Source organism: Chenopodium quinoa, unplaced genomic scaffold, assembly GCF_001683475.1.
Source record: "Chenopodium quinoa cultivar QQ74 unplaced genomic scaffold, ASM168347v1, whole genome shotgun sequence".
In the NCBI taxonomy this organism is placed as follows: Eukaryota; Viridiplantae; Streptophyta; class Magnoliopsida; order Caryophyllales; family Amaranthaceae; genus Chenopodium; species Chenopodium quinoa.
The window spans coordinates 2,129,441-2,145,929 of record NW_018745533.1 but is presented as its reverse complement, the minus strand read 5'-3'; the positions used below and the strand labels follow the sequence as shown (position 1 = coordinate 2,145,929).

The 16,489-nt window shown below is 32.1% G+C and overlaps 2 protein-coding genes across 2 annotated transcripts; one reads left to right on the top strand and one right to left on the bottom strand.

Annotated features, from left to right (window-relative positions):
• Positions 1-1,063: 1,063 nt before the first annotated feature.
• Positions 1,064-9,685, top strand: LOC110715712 (oligouridylate-binding protein 1-like). Its single transcript, XM_021894307.1, has 12 exons — positions 1,064-1,435; positions 2,399-2,460; positions 2,833-2,935; positions 3,052-3,128; positions 3,217-3,278; positions 3,373-3,460; positions 3,561-3,636; positions 3,741-3,771; positions 3,910-4,029; positions 6,897-6,982; positions 7,698-7,871; positions 9,087-9,685. Exons 1-12 carry the CDS (start codon positions 1,322-1,324, stop codon positions 9,357-9,359), a joined length of 1,266 nt encoding a protein of 421 aa, XP_021749999.1. The 5' UTR covers positions 1,064-1,321; the 3' UTR covers positions 9,360-9,685.
• A 1,804-nt stretch (positions 9,686-11,489) lies between these two features.
• Positions 11,490-13,106, bottom strand: LOC110715710. The gene is made up of 2 exons (XM_021894304.1): positions 12,295-13,106; positions 11,490-12,091 (listed from the first exon to the last, which is right to left on the bottom strand). Exons 1-2 carry the CDS (start codon positions 12,912-12,914, stop codon positions 11,923-11,925), a joined length of 789 nt encoding a protein of 262 aa, XP_021749996.1. The 5' UTR covers positions 12,915-13,106; the 3' UTR covers positions 11,490-11,922.
• Between the last annotated feature and the right edge of the window lie 3,383 nt (positions 13,107-16,489).

Below are 16,489 nucleotides of genomic sequence, written 5' to 3'. Positions count from 1 at the left end.
GTAATAAAAGTCAAACTTGAAAAACATAAGTAATTAGATCGAGTGTTGTAGCCTTGTAGGAGATAAGGTGATTATAAATGAAAAAAAGTAGTTATGTCATGAGGAAAAGAGAGACATGGAACCCTTGATCATTATTAGAGTTGGTTTGGTTTATATATGTTAATGTTGTATATTTGTCGAGTTTATCTTTTTAGTAGTTTGGGCTAGTTAGGTCTTGATTTGTATTGCATATGTATATGTGGTTCTTACTAATACAAAGATTAAGCCGTTTTCTCCAATATTTTTTGACTTTAACATGGTATCACAACCTCTCTAATTTCTAGAGAATTTTTTCTTCGAACTTGGTTAGTTCTTCGATTGATATACTAAAAGGGTAATAGTTACCCACCTTCCCCTAGTGTAACTATTACCATTAAAATGAGGGTAATAGTTCCTCTTTCTTCACTTCATAACACACTATTATTACATAATTTTCCTTACAATCACATAATCATTATTTTTTTTTCTAACAACACAATCATTATTTCTTTCTTCCCTATCCCTATGTTCACTTTCATTTTGCCCAGTTTGACTTTACTACCCTAATACTCTGTAGTATACTTATTATATCCCTTAATCCAAACATACCATTAAACGAGATTGTATAATTCTTATTGCCATTTTATAGAGTACTTATCTACCCATCAAGAGTTTCAAGAACCAAATAAAAGTGGTCAATTGTCTCATTTTAATTCCCCTCATTAATTGGTTATACTAGTACTAGTATTATCACTTATTGATGAGTTAGGGATACCTTTTGATAAAATAGATTTAGTTTATGTTACTAAGATTCCCCACATGAATCTTTAAGAATCTTGGTTGTATAATTTATATCCTTAATAAACCTTTTTTTTTTTTTTTTGACCTCGTACCTCACTTGTTAAATTAACCAAACACAATCCAACGATCACAAAAATAAAAATACCCCAAATCAACGGTCGAAAAACCAATCTCACAACTCCCAAAAATACAACCAACACACACACAATAAAACCAACCTTTTACAATCATCTTCTTCATCAACATCACTTTCTCTCTCCTCATCTTCCTATCATTTTCTCTCTCCTACTCTTCCTTTTTTTCTCCTCTATCCCTCGCTTTCGAGGGCCCTTTTTTTTTGCCATTTTTTTTCATTTTTATTTTTCTAAATCTTCCAATTAATTTTTCAATTTCTTCTTCGATTTTGATTTTTGCTCATCTATCTAATTTTGGGAAAATTTCCCCCAATTTCGACGTTTTTTAGAAACCCTAAAATTCTGATTTTCGTCGGGAAAAAAATATTATGCATCAACAAAGATTGAAGCAACAACAACAACAACAAGCGATGATGCAACAATCGATCCTTCAGCAGCAAGCTTCTCTTTATCATCCCGGTGTTCTCGCTGCTCCTCCCCAGGTTATTTGATTTCATCGATTTTTTTATATATTTGCGAATTTACCTGAATTTTTATTTTGATTAATTATTGAATTTTGTTATGTTCGAGTGTCCAGATTTGATTTTTATTGTTAAAGTTGCGATTAATATGATCCTTGGTTTTTATTGTGTATTTTGGGTTTGATTGAATGCGTATTTGGTGATCAATTTTATTTCTGGAGATATAATTTTTCTGCATTGGTTTAAAATGGTTCGAAAGTTGATGATTTTAGGGGAATTTGAATGATGGGGTGATTGGTTTTGGATTATTATTGATTGAATTATGTTTATTATTGTGGATACACTAGATAATGGATTAAGAAACTAAATATTGATGATGTTAATTGATTATAATGTTTCGATAATTCCTTCAATATGATTTGATGTGATTATTAGTGTGTTGTAGGAGGGTTAAATTTATGTGAAAATCACCTTCAATCCAAAAGGACAGATTATGTGCTTTTCTTTGAATTTTCAGTGTTTGCAGCTAAGTAATTTGGGTGTTGTTGTATTATGAGGTAAATGAGGATTCTGGAGCACTTTGTTTAGATGTCTTGGGTAGTTGGGTATGTGGGCTGATTTACCGGAATGGGATTGTCGTCTTTTCCTACGAGGCTAAGGAAGGGAGCTCGTTTCTCTAATTGACTGTCGGATGGGAATTTTTTGGAGCTTAGGTGTTCTCTTTTGAGGATAATGGCTGGAAGAAGGGAAGTTCAGAGGATCCTATTTCTAAATGCATGTCTCGGCTTTCTGAATGCTCACTATGGTTGGCGTGCTAGTAGAATTAGATGTTTTCCTAGATGGCATAATTTGTGCCTTGGTATCTTCATAGTTCATATGAGGATTGTACAGTTGAAATTATATTGAATTAGGATTTTTTTATTTTTATTTTTTTTAATTTGTAGGTTTTTTTTTTTCTATTGTTTTTACATTTTTATTTTGCAGATAGAGCCTATCTTGAGTGGAAATCTGCCACCAGGCTTTGATTCAAGTGCTTGCCGCAGTGTGTGAGTGCCTATTAGATTTTTTTTTCTTTTTTTTTTTTTTTCTTTTTTTTTTCTTTTGAACTTTATTCCTATGATTTTTAGAGATTTTCTTTTGCTTCCTATAATCCTATGTTGTTGACCTTGGGGCTGGAGGGGACTCTTTTATCGAGAGTATTAGATGTCTACCCTTTTTAGCTTCCTTGTAAGAGGTGCCTTCTTTTTAGAGTATTATTAGAGGTTTAAGTTCCTTTTAAGATGTCAGTTTGATGCTTAATATAAACCTGTAACTTTGAGTCTGTGCTAAGTATGTGTGCTGCAAAGGACTTTGGGGTATTTCTACTTGCGCTGCTATTGTCATTCTTCAGTAGTCTTATGAGGGAGGCATAATTGTAGGTACGTTGGGAACATTCACCCCCAAGTCACTGATCCACTTCTTCAAGAAGTTTTCTCTAGCACCGGTCTTATTGAAGGATGCAAGCTGATTAGGAAGGAGAAGGTTGGTTACTTTGTGTTTATCAGTTATTATTTACATCTGTTTGACTACCCTGAAGAGCCCTCCTTTTTTTTTAAAAAAGAAAATAATAATATGTCTCTCATCACTTGTGCTGTCAGTCCTCATATGGCTTTGTGGATTACTATGACCGCAGATCAGCTTCTCTCGCTATTGTTTCCCTTAATGGGCGTCATCTGTAAGTATGAAGTGCATTGTATCATTAAATTGTTCTGATTGTCTAGCTTTTAGTTGATTTGACCATCTGTTATGCATTAAAATTTCAGATTTGGGCAACCTATTAAAGTTAATTGGGCATATGCGAGCAGTCAAAGAGAGGACACTACAAGTACGTATACTCTTGTGCTGTTGATTTACTTAGTCTGGCCTTTTCATTTATACTATCTGGATGTCTAATGGGTCATGTTCCTGCTCGATTTCAGATCATCACAACATATTTGTTGGAGATTTGAGCCCTGAGGTTACTGATGCTACATTGTTCGCTTGCTTCTCTGCTTACCAAAGCTGCTCGTAAGCCGCTTTCGTCCCTTGATCTTACCATATAACCAGCTTTGTTCATATCCCTCCTGGTGGTGGTCACTGTAAAGTTGACTTCTCTTGTTCATTGCAGAGATGCTCGAGTAATGTGGGATCAGAAGACTGGACGTTCTAGGGGTTTTGGTTTTGTTTCTTTTAGGAGCCAGCAGGTATATTGCTGTTTCTTATTTATTATTTTTTTTTAATGCTATGAATGATAATAAAGTGTAATTTCATAGTTTATGCATTATTTAACTGTGTTATAACTTTACAGGATGCCCAGAGTGCAATCAATGACCAAAATGGTATGCCCTGTTTATTGATGGTCATCGGCAAGATCCTTGAATTTTTTTTTTTTTTTTTTTTTGAAGTCTTTTAAAATTTATTGTTGTATTTGTATATTTTGTGATTTTCTGTTTCTTTATTCTTTCAATTGTTTACAGGAAAGTGGCTTGGAAGTAGACAAATTCGTTGTAATTGGGCTTCTAAGGGTGCTGTAGGCGGTGATGACAAGCCAATCTCAGATACTAATAGTGCTGTGGAACTCCCAAATGGATCATCTGGTTAGTGTTACTGTCAGACTTACTTTTTCTGCAAATTTTATGTTTGTGTAGGGAACTAGAATAATGTGATGAATAGTAAAGCTGGTGAGAATACCACCCCCCCTCCCCCTCTTCTTTTCCCCCCAAACCATGTCCTGTTTTGAATTGTTTGTTTGGTTCACTCCTTTTCAAATACGATTTCTTTTATTGTATCTATGGATCTTTTTTTATTTTAAAATTATGTTACTGATCAGAAAAAGGGGAAGTATCATAATTCTCTCTTTTTTTTTTCCTTATTCCCAACTCCTATCAGAAATGGGGTATTTGTTCATTAATTCGAAGCAAGAGCTGAGGCAATTTTTACTTAGTAAACGACATTTCTGCCTTTTTCCAGCATCAATGTTCTTTTTGCTTTTCTATTACACCTCAATGGAATGAGTTGCCTAGTTGTTGGAAATGGCCAATAAACTACATCTATGCTATGAGTAATATTTTAAGTATGAAGCTTTGCTACCATAATGTAGTAACTAACATGTCCCTCTTTCACTCATTGTATTTCTATTTTGTTTAATAATCATTTTCACTCCCTTGTTTTTTCAATTTTTTTTTTCTAAACCATCACCTATCTTTGTTTTTATTGGTTTTAAATCCTAATTTCATGAATCTCAAATTCACCCTCTTTCATTGTTTAAACATTTCATTTTTCATTACCGTGATCAATCAATTGCAATTTCACAGGTCATATTATAATTTTTCTGTGTATTTAATATATGTGTTTACATTGATTATTTATTTTTTTGGAAGGTTGCATTGCCTGTTTTTATTTTTAACTTTTATTACGGAGTATTACTTTATATACAATTTTCTATCTTCCTTACCTTCTAAATTATTAATATTTTCATTTTTTTTTTAAATGAAAATGATATATGCAGTAGTTTCTTAGTTTAATTTATTTTCAATTTAAATAGCGTCCTATATTTTAATGAGCATATTAGCAAAAAAATTTTAAAAATATATGTATACTAATAATAAATTCAAATTAATAACTTGTACATCCCTTTTTTGCCACTTCGGTGTAAACTGTAAAGGCTCAAGGTGAAACATGGATATGAAGGATTTTAAGTACGCTGTGGTTGCTGTTCACTTCCCTTTAATCTTTACTAGTCCTATGTGCATGCGATATGCTACGTGCGTAATACCTTATTCTATTCACCTTATACTTGTTGAACTTAAATTTGCTTTACTGAATTTGAATTTTTTACTCACTAAAATCTGTTATTGGTTATAACTGAAGTTAACCAATCAAAAATATTTTTAGTGATTTCATTTGTTATTTGTTCTTTGAAGTTACTGGTTTTCCTTTAGAAATTAAGATATGGAGTAGATTCTTACCAAACATTATATATTTGTAACTATAATAGTTTTACTGATTAACTTTTTATTTTTGTTTTTTTTTTATGATGAAAATTTTAGGGCGTACATGTACTTAATATTGTTTGGAAACATTATAACTATTAATGATCTGTCATAATATGCAATATGTAACATTATTCTAGTTTGCCTATCCTTCTAATACATATATTAATCTTTTATATGAGTACAAATTGATTTTAAATATATTAGGGCTGTTAATTATTGGGTACCACACTACCACTTTGTCGATTAATGGAATAGATGGCCCATGACCTGACCTGAGAACATTTGGTTCTTTCAATTTCTGGGTCTTGCTTTGGATCATTGGGGCATGGAATAATCCAAGGATTTAAATTGTTAATTTGTTGCTGATTTGATGGCTCATTGTTAATTTTAGTTGTCAATATAGATGGGTAAGGATGTGAGATTTTAGTGATTAGGTTATGAGGTGCTTAGGTGCTGCTAGATCTGGTGATGGTTGCTGTAGAGTACAATTTTTCAAGAAATGCAATTATCAAGCTTTAATTTGTTTACTAGAGTTGGATGTGAATAAAATTATACTCTAGTTTATCTTACTTGACAAAAAAAAAAAAAAAAAAAAAAAAAAGGGAAGTGAACAGCATACATAGTCAATAGTCCATCGAAATATTTGGTTAAAATCTTGTTTTTATTATACTTCCTCTTTTTTTTTTTTTTAATCGTAACACTTCTCTTTTCACGCTTGCTGATGCATGTTTTCAATCGTTAATATCTTTAATTAACAATATGTAAAAATTATATACTTTTGATATTGAAATTGTATTAATTGAGACGAATCTAACAATATCCCACATTATTATATTTTTACTCAAGTTAAAATCGTCAAAGCTAGTCAAAGTGAAAAAGATTAAAAATGTAAAAGTCAAACTATTGCAATTGTTAAAAAACGGAGGAAGTATGTTTCCATGGACTTTATACTAATGTGGCAAAGGCATGCTAACTTTTCTCATGTGGTTAATAATAGCCCCGATGGAATAAGTAATTTTACTTTCCTAGTTTTCCATTTAATTGTAAAGGTTACCTGCAAGTTAACTTTTGTGGTGTTTTTTTTTTCACAGTATGTACTTGATTTGTAAAGTCTCTTTTAACAATTAACATTATTATGCAAACTCTGACATAATTAAACTTGAATCTGCGCACTACATAAGAGATAATTTTGTGAAGCAAGGGAAAGGTTTTGACTTCAATATTGAGTTGATGACCTTTCTAGCAAATATACTGAGACTGTGAAGGATACTTTATACAATAACATGGTTACATGGGTATATAGCTATAAACTATTGAAACTTTGTTTTGGACCGAAAAGCATGCAGATTTTTCGTAGAATGGCCTAGTATGACACTTGGACGTGTAGTCATGTTTCACACTGAGCTAAGTCTGAGTGCTTTTATCTGCAGTTCGTGATGGACTTATATTATTTTGACTGTGATGTGCAGAAGAAGGTCAAGAGAAGACAAATGATGATGCTCCAGTTAACAACCCTCAGTATACTACTGTTTATGTCGGCAACCTTGCTTCTGAGGCAAGTTATCTTTGAGTTGATTGAAAAGATGCTATTATATGTATTGATGCCATAGAGATGCTAACCCTCTAGGTTGTGATCACACATTCGCACTCAAGTTATGTATGCGACCATCTATTGTTGCAGCATTTAATATAGTAGTCGCTCTCTAACCAAAAATTGCCTGAGTTGACCAAGCTATATTAATTTTTTGTCAATTGTCTGCAGTGTGTGTGTGTGTGTGTGTGTGTGTGTGTGTGTGTGTTTTCACATACAAATACATCTTTCTGTTCAAAAATTGCACCCCACTCCCCACTGGAATGATGCACGTGCCTCATCCCGTGCTTTAAGATTTCCAAACACAACCTTTATTTATTTGCGGTTGTGTTTGTTGGGGTGGGGGGAAGAAGGATACATTGGAGTTTGAGGGGCTTAGGGTTTGTGATTTACTTGGATTATGAGTGTACATTCATTCAGACAACACCCCTTCTGCCCTTCTGGCTATCTTTGTTAAATAAGCATTTAGTTGAAAGAATATTTACCCCTAGAAATTATTTCTGCTTGACATGTTATGGAGTGTCTAAGAAGTTAAGAGCAAGTACAGTTTAATAATGTTTATATACCTGGACACACATGATTGATTGTTTTAGTAAAGATAAGATGATTGAAGATCTATGAAAATGTGTCGCGGAAGATTTTTCTCTGTTTCTGTAAATTAATGTTTGCCAATTTGCAGGTTACATCAGCTGACCTTCATCGTCAGTTTCACGTTTTAGGTGCTGGTGTTATCGAAGATGTCCGGATACAACGAGACAAAGGTTTTGGTTTTGTGAGATACAGCACTCATGCAGAAGCTGCCCGAGCTATCCATCTTGGGAATGCACGGGTCCTCTGTGGAAAACCTTTAAAGGTAACTATCTAGGTGTATATGATATGTCTTTTCAGGGTAGTGTGGGTAGTTGTTTAATCTACATTGCTTATCTTGGCTTAATGTGGTAGGTGGGTTGTAAAATTTGATGACATTGCTTTGTGACTGCAAGTATGTTAAATTGCCTTTTTTTTGCTTAATTTTCTGGGCTGGAGGGTGTTATCTGGCATTTGTCTATCCAAAGAGATGGCTTTATCCAGCTCCGATGATTTTTTGATTACTTGTTCAAATATTCTGCTCTTATGCTTTCCTTCTGCAGTGCTAATAAATTACCCCGGCTCTCTTTCTTTTTTTTTTTTTGAAAATTAAATGGAATTGGAGTGATGATGGTAAGTTGTTTGCCTTGTTTGTTTGTTAGCCTAGTAAAGCCCCTTTGCCACTAAACGTCTTAAGTATCACTTTATGTTTTCTTTTTGAGACGTCTACCAAAAAAGCTTCTTGTTATTTTAAATCGGAACTTAACCCTACTCAACACTTGTGACGTGGACCCCCTCCTCCCAATCTCTATCTTTCTCTTTCCATATTCCTTGTGATGTGGGCCATCCAACTCACCAACTCTATTTCGATCAATTTTTTATTTATAATTTTCCCGTAGGCCCTTATATACAAAGAAGTCTATACATCTTAATGCTAACTAGAAAATAGAAACCTTAAATTATGTGCCTAAACCTATGAGGAAGGTTTAGACTGAAGGATCCAAGTAGAGAAAATACAAATTTATCATCATGGTAAACAAAAAGGCATGTGTGGGTGAGGAGGTTTTTTGGGTGGGGTGGCATGGCAAGACCAATGCAAAAGAAGACAGAATGTGCATTGAAGGAATTGGAACAATAGATGGTGACATAAATGATAAGTCATAAAACTGATGACTTTTTAAATAAATATACAGAATAAAGAAATTAGTTGGCTCCTTGTTTTCTGGAGTGTTATTTTTTCAATTATGTTTCTCAAGGATTCAGAGTATCATCCTAGGTGAATATTTTGATTATTTGTAATTGCCTGGCTACTTGTATAACCTTTCCGTTATTATATGTTTCAAATTGGTTTTGTCCTATTTTAATCTTTGGATCTAATCTTAGTCATGTATCAATAGTCCAATTATTGTTATGAGTGTGACATATACAGAGAGATGCACATGCTTTATAACTTATTCTAGGAGATTGGTATGTATAATTATATTCATATCTTGTTTTGCAGTGCTCTTGGGGCAGCAAGCCTACTCCACCTGGAGCAAGCTCTACACCACTTCCTCCTCCACCTGTTCAGGCATCAGGTTACACTGCCGCTGATCTGGCTGCCTATGAGCGGCAGCTTGCTCTAGCCAAAATGGGCGGTGTTCAGGCTCTCATGGGTCAGCATCCGCTTAAAGCTGCTGCTATGGGAATGGGTGCTCCTGGTGCCAGCCAGCCAATCTACGACCCTGCATATCAGAATCTTGCTACATCACAACAGCTAATGTATTATCATTAAAGTGTTCCTATCTGATAACCTTTTCTTCTTCTTATTCCTGATGGATGTAATGGTATATTAGCCTTTTACCCTCTCTATTTTCCTTTTCTTTTGTTTTTCAAGTCATAGTATTATGATTTCCTTCTTTATATACTTACAGTATGGAAACGGTAGAAAGATGTATTGATATCACAAAATATGTGCACTTGCCTGCATATATTTCAGAGCTTGTATTATCGGTTTTACAACCTCCTATTACAGATGTAATTTATTGAGATCTTTGCGACAGATTTTCGTTCCCCCTTGTTTTCTCTAATGATGAAGTATATTATTCTCGAAGTCGAATATATTTGGATGCTTAAACCTTAGGTTGCTTTAGATTTGAGCTCAGCACTGATATGTGCATGTGCAGTTTGATTCTCTACGCATTTGCTGAGTTTAGGTCTGATGTACTACAACAAATTCCTTACACAGTAAGATTACCAGAAACGTTGGATTGCTTTCTCTTTCATTTGAGTTTCCTTCTACTCTTTCTGGTTTTTGGCTCTTCTCTGTTTTCAATTGTTTTTTTCTGGTAATAAGCTTTCAAGTGGGCAGATGCCTAATTCTCAGAAAGCCAATTGGTTGTCCCAAATGTTAACCAAACATTAGGAAACTAGAAAGCTCCAAACTTGTTTGCATCAGCAGAGAATGACCAATATTTTTTTTGAAATAATATTATTAGGTCCCGTTCAAAGAAAAAAAAATTATTAGATGGCATATCTGAACACGCTAAATTTTTTACTCTAATATTCTGTAAGGAGTTGGTTTTTTCTATATATAAAAAAAAAAAAAAAAAAAAAAAGGTCAAATGAGCATGTGCAGGAAGAGGAAAAAAAAAAAAAAACTTAAATTCGATGTGCATATTTTCTGTACATTATGTGCACAATTTATTTTTCCCATAAACTTGAAAAAATAATAGGAAGGTTGAATACTAAATATGCACATTTAGCTTAAAATATATGCATATGCATTTCTATCAACATTCATAATGTAGGGTCTGTTCTCTTACGTTGAAATTCAATTCAACCCAGTTCAATTCAGCTCAGCTCCTAATTTCCTTCTCTTATAAAATATTCATTTCAGTTCATTTCAGTTCAGTTCAGCTCAGTTTAGTTCAGTTCAGTCAATGAGAACAGACCCGTAGTCAAATTAATATATTAGACTAGATTGAATAAATTTATAGTAAGTTGTTTAAATATATATATATATATATATATAGTAAGTTAATTGGTTTATTTTGTTGAAATTAGATTAAAATATCCTATAAAGTTCAACTGTAAAGAAGAAGCTCTAAGTTACATGCTTACATCTGACAAATTTCTAATATTACTATATTTGACCTTTTTCTCGCATAATTCAGTGCAAAGAATAATAGAATATTATTTTTTTTGACACAAATAATAGAATATTATTGAGGTGAGGAACATTTCATATTAGTCATGCTATATTGATTGTATTATGGGTAAATTTGAATCATATTCAAGTGAGAAAGAAACATAGGAAAAATATTGGATTTTTTTTTTTTTTTTTTTCGTGTGAAAGATGAAATTATGAGTAGGTTTTAATTCCGTACAAAATGTTGAGATGTTTATCAAAACTTCTCATAAAGGTACAATATTTATGAAACGAATGAAGTGTTTTGTTCATTATTAATTGTGAATTACTATATTATGATGTTCTAATCAATCTAGCTATCAATTTCTCGGTGGGTCAATTTTGCTTCGCGTCAAAATCATGTATAGTGAATAATTTATTTATTTATTTATTTTTTTTAATTGAATATAATAATTCAGAATAGGTAATTGGGAATGGGTATGTTTTACACTAATGTAAGCATATATTAGTAGAAGCGGTAAATTGTGAATTTGCGAGTACTTTGTAAAATGGAGACTTGCATATCAAAATTTATTAAGTGGTCCTACAAAACAAAATTCTTAAACACAAAGAAAAGTGTATTCTACATTCATTCCCAAAAAAAAGAAATGAAAAAAATATTAAAATAATAAAAATAATAAATAAATAAAATAATAATAAGAAGAAGAAGAAAAAAAACAAAGAATAGGTGATTTCTGTAGCAGAGATTTCTGAAATACTTTAACACTGATTTTGTTGTTGCTACAAAATTTCTGTATATTTCATTCAGCATCTAACAATATCAGCAGATTATGTCTTTTCCTAGATTTAATCAGAATATCAACAGCATATAATAATTTGTAAATCATATATAATAATAATACTTTCTGTAATTCACATCAAAATTTATGATTCTCATTACAGTTACAACTAAGCTCAACCCAACCCAACCCAACCCAACCCAACTCAACTCTGACTTCTAATTACAGTTGAGCAAAATTCTCTTCTTTTTTTCATTTTTTTTATATATGTATAGTCACAGATTTGGAGATTTGCCGGTTTTTTTTTTTGTTGTTGTTATTATTAATCTAACCTATATTATTATTCTACATTATATATCTTTACCAAGATAATAATAATAATAATAATAATAATAAGAGAAAATTTATTCCTAATGATGGTATTTATATTAAGCTGCTACTATCCCAGTCGAGAAGATCTGGCCTCTACTAGAACAACCGTAAGGCGAGCTCGAAAGCTCGCCGGATCGCGGTGTTTCCGACCTGCATTTTTCCTTCCTCTCTTCAATCCTTATATGTCTTTGCCTGCATTCAGCACTACAAAATGCCTTTTCCCCCCTGTTTTTACATACCATAAACATACATATTAGTATTTTTATTATTATTGTTAAATTCTTATTATACGATAAAAAAAAAATATACTATCTCCATTAATAATTATCTGTAATAAAATAGTATGATTTGTGAGACATAAAATATTCCTTTATTGCACATAATAATTAATGAAGTTAGTATTAGAAATACATGTAATGAAATGTTACCTGTACATGTAAATGTCCTTGCCTTGAAGACCTTTCCTACAAGAGTGACATGAACTAAGAAAATCCGAATCCGAACCCGAATCACGAAAATCATCGGAGAATCTAGCCGGCGAAGATATGTTAAAAACACCGATTTTCTTACTAATTTTCGGTCCCATGGACCGTTCATCACCACTATAGTAAACTCTAGTCGTGGACTTGTTAGGTCCACGACATGTAACATATGTAAACTCCTCTTCTAATCCGTCCATCATTTCTTCTTCCTCGAGTCCAAACATACCGTTCTGGTTTTTTGTCTCTTTATTATTCTTCATCTTACTAGATTGAGTAACGTTGATCGGATTTGAACGACTCGAAAATTGGCTACAAATAGCATATTTTGCTAGGATTTCACCACCACATACCACGTTACAACTATTAGACTTGTTATCAAGGGCTACAACGATAGCCAACCCGATCCCGCCATGTTGATCATAATAATTGTTATTTTTTAGACCCCGTGGAGATTGTAACGACCTACAATCTAATGGACCTCGTGGACTTGTCATCGTGTGGACGATCCCGGACCTTAGTACTCCGGCAAGCTTACTAATTGCCGGCCGGGATCGCTTGCCCAACATAATTGATTGATTGATTGAAATAGTTAGAAAAAAAAATACTATATTGATTGATTATAGTATGGAATTGTGGGTGGGAATTTTGAGTGGGATGATATAATTGTTGTTCTAGTGAGATGTTGGAGTACACCCCTCTTAGATGGGTCTCTCGAATAAGCACTTGAAGAGGGTTGTCAATTTATGTATGATTGAGTGGTTAGACTTAGCCCACTCCCCTTTTTTATATTATTTTTTTTGTATAAATTTTTTTTATTGTGGGTCCCACTACATTATTACTATATTCATGATTTGTTTGCTAAAAAAAAGTACCCACTTCATTATTAATCTAATTATTTTATTCGGGTTTTTATGTATGTAAATTAGGGTCTTATTTTATTCAGTTTGTTTTTAATTTTTTAACTTCATTCGTCATTCAAGTAGAGCATACATTTAGTAATCTGTATATAAAACTATTTTTTAAATGTTAATTATCATAAAAAAAAAAAAAATCAAGTGTTTTATAAGTTTTATGTATAAGTTGATTAAATCTAAGCCTGTTAAATTTCGAAACAATGTGAAATGGGTCTAGGCAACCCGAACAAGGAGGATGAGAGTTTGGTCCACAAACAAGGCTTTAGAGCTTCCATACTAAAACCAATTGTCAATAGTATGAGTAACTCCTCTACCTTATAAAGTGGAACCACCTCCCCTCTTTCTCCAATGTGGGACACAATGGGTTTCAACACTCCCCCTCACTTGTGAGTGTCCTTAGAACTTAGAGCACACCAGAAGGTACAATATAATCCTCATTGGGAATGAACATCCAATAGAGGCCCCTTAACCAGTGGCTTGACAAATACCCAGTTTTTATGAATGGCCCAACAAACCTGGGCTCTAATACCATGTTAAATTTCAAAACAATGTGAAATGGGCCTAGGCAACCCGAACAAGGAGGAGGAGAGTTTGGTCCACAAATAAGGCTTTGGAGCTTCCATACTAAAACCAATTGGCAATAGTAGGAGTAACTCCTCTACCTTATAAAGTGGAACCACCTCCCCTCTTTCTCTAATGTGGTACACTCACAAGTGGGTTACAATGGGTTTCAACAAAGCCAATAGTATCAAGTATAAGGAATGGTTAGATATAAAGATGATAAATAAAATATACAAAATGAACCTAATTATAATAGCCAATGAAATTAGAATATGTTTTCTTTCTTTACAATACAAAAGAAACACCGAAATTTTTTAGAACTTTAATTATAAACAATATGGAGTACATAAATACTTAATTACCCCTACACATTGTTGATTATATGTTGAGTATATTATACTTGTACTATTTTAAACTACTTCTTATCAATTTAACCATGGCAATTCTCTAGTATTTAATCTCCATTCCTATTTTAAGGACTTCCAATGACAAGAACCTTAATAAAATTATGTTTCTAATAATTACACCTTTTTTTTTTGTTGGTTTGTTACACTTTTGAATGCAATTAAATGTGGTTCTAGAAATTGAATGAATCTAGATCATATAGATTTAGATGAATATTACAAATAATAAAATCCTACATGATAATGTATTTATTGTATTAAGTGCAGATATCATATAAAAGTGTATTAAAATAGAAGATAGAGGTTAGAACAAAAAATCAGATCATATCATATCAGATCTTATATGCTCTTCTTTTCTTTTTGTTTGTCGCATGTGAAACCTTCAATTCAATCGTAAGAGATCTTCAACTATGAAAAATCTTAGATGAATACATAGGGGAAAAAAACAAATAAATTCATGTAGGATCTGGTTTGATTCATTTTGATTTATAGTTTCAAAATAGTAGTATCAAAGTGTCCATAAAAAATTTATTTTTCGATTACGTGCCGAAAAATGTCCCACAAAGATTTTGGTGATAATTTTGACCCTTAAAGGACCTAAATTGACCTCGAAACAAGAAAAAACAATAGCGTATATGATTCATTTAGCGTGTTATAAAATATCTTGATTTGCGTGTCATTGTTTTAAAGCTGAATTAAGTCATTTACTTTATTTTTTGCTTGTTTCGAGCTCAATTTGGATATTTAAGGGCCAAAATGACCCCCGAAACCTTTACGGGATATTTTTTGGCACGCAAATCGAATAAATTCACTGGCTTCAGCAAGAATAGTGGCCGAAAAACTCACTAAAGGTGCGCTTTGCACCCAAATTATTAGTTTGTGGTGTTTTGAACTTTTGACTATTAAGCAAAGTACATGGTGCATCCTGCACCCAAGCCCATAGTTTAGAGTGTTGACTATTGAGGCCAATTTTGCCTAAATTTTATAGTAAACTTTTTAAATCTTTGACCATAAAAATTCACTTATATAAGCATCAAATAAACCCTATAATGTTGGGTATATACATGGTCAAAGTCACATTGGAGACAATAAAATTCAAAACCTTAAAAATAAAAAAGAACTTAAGAAGTAACTTTTAGTCATTTTTTTATTATTACTATTACTATTACTATTATTATTATTATTATTATGCTCATACAAAACTCTCTTCGTTTCAGAAGAATTGAACCCCTTTTAACTTTCCCCACTTAAGACTTAAGAGTTTTGAGCACGGTTTTTATTTCCAAAACCCAACTTAGCCCTATTTAACTCATACTTTTGTCTAAAATAATTTTATTTTAACTGAATTATTTTACTATATCTAAAACTCTTTATTTTGTTTTGTACGAACTTATTTTAGTTAAATTTTATAAATATTATTTTTTTAGGGTATAAACGTTTCTACAAATTCTTAAATGGACCTGGTTCACACTAATTTATTGTGAACCACCAATATTAGAGACAATATGGTTGTTTTATTGATAAAAAAAGGTCACTATATTAATATAAAAGTTATTATTTTGAAATAAAGGTTATTATGTTGAAATAAAAGTTAGTATGACATTATTAAAATTATAAGAAGTTAATTTTTTTAATAAAATTTTAATACAATGGTAAATATGAATAATAAAGATCACTATGTTAAAATTAGGTCACTATTCAATATAATATCGTACTTTAAGTTCATTATAACATTAAAGGTCACACAAGTTTTTAAAAAGGTTACTATGTTGAAAATAAGGTTACTATATTGAATATAATGTCAGTTATGCGTGTATTAACCTTGGGTCCACAATAATATTATTGTGGACCAGGTCCACGCAAGATTTTCTTTTGAAATAAGATTAAATAACTTAAATTAAGATGGAACAAACAAACACTGAAAACATAACCTCGAATGAAAAATATATATATATATATAAAATAGTGTCCCTTCTTCTCCTTTCTCTCATCTTCCCTTTAAGGGTTTATAACTTTTTTTTGGCCGTATAGGCTGGACGGATATTAGACTATTGCCGACCACTTTTTCTTGTTTTCCTATAGTGTTACAATTTAGATTCCAATAAATCTACACAAGTAATGTAGATATTTGTCTGTCTTGGTAGAGTCTTTAGTTTTTATTAATTTAATTATTTGATTTTTGATATTAAGGTTTATATGCGTATCAAGGCTTATATAAAACAAGTAATCATCTTGTGCTCTATTATCAGCCCGTTGGCAAAA

What these genes read in the sequence shown, in the direction of transcription:
- LOC110715712 (XM_021894307.1), top strand. Translation starts at nt 1,322, where the DNA reads ATGCATCAACAAAGATTGAAGCAACAACAACAACAACAAGCGATGATG. An exon ending in TCCCTTAATGGGCGTCATCT is followed by an intron (nt 3,129 to 3,216) that starts GTAAGTATGAAG and finishes TTAAAATTTCAG; the next exon opens with ATTTGGGCAACCTATTAAAG. An exon ending in TTTCTTTTAGGAGCCAGCAG is followed by an intron (nt 3,637 to 3,740) that starts GTATATTGCTGT and finishes ATAACTTTACAG; the next exon opens with GATGCCCAGAGTGCAATCAA.
- LOC110715710 (XM_021894304.1), bottom strand. Translation starts at nt 12,914, where the DNA reads ATGTTGGGCAAGCGATCCCGGCCGGCAATTAGTAAGCTTGCCGGAGTA. An exon ending in AAGGACATTTACATGTACAG is followed by an intron (nt 12,092 to 12,294) that starts GTAACATTTCAT and finishes ATGTAAAAACAG; the next exon opens with GGGGGAAAAGGCATTTTGTA.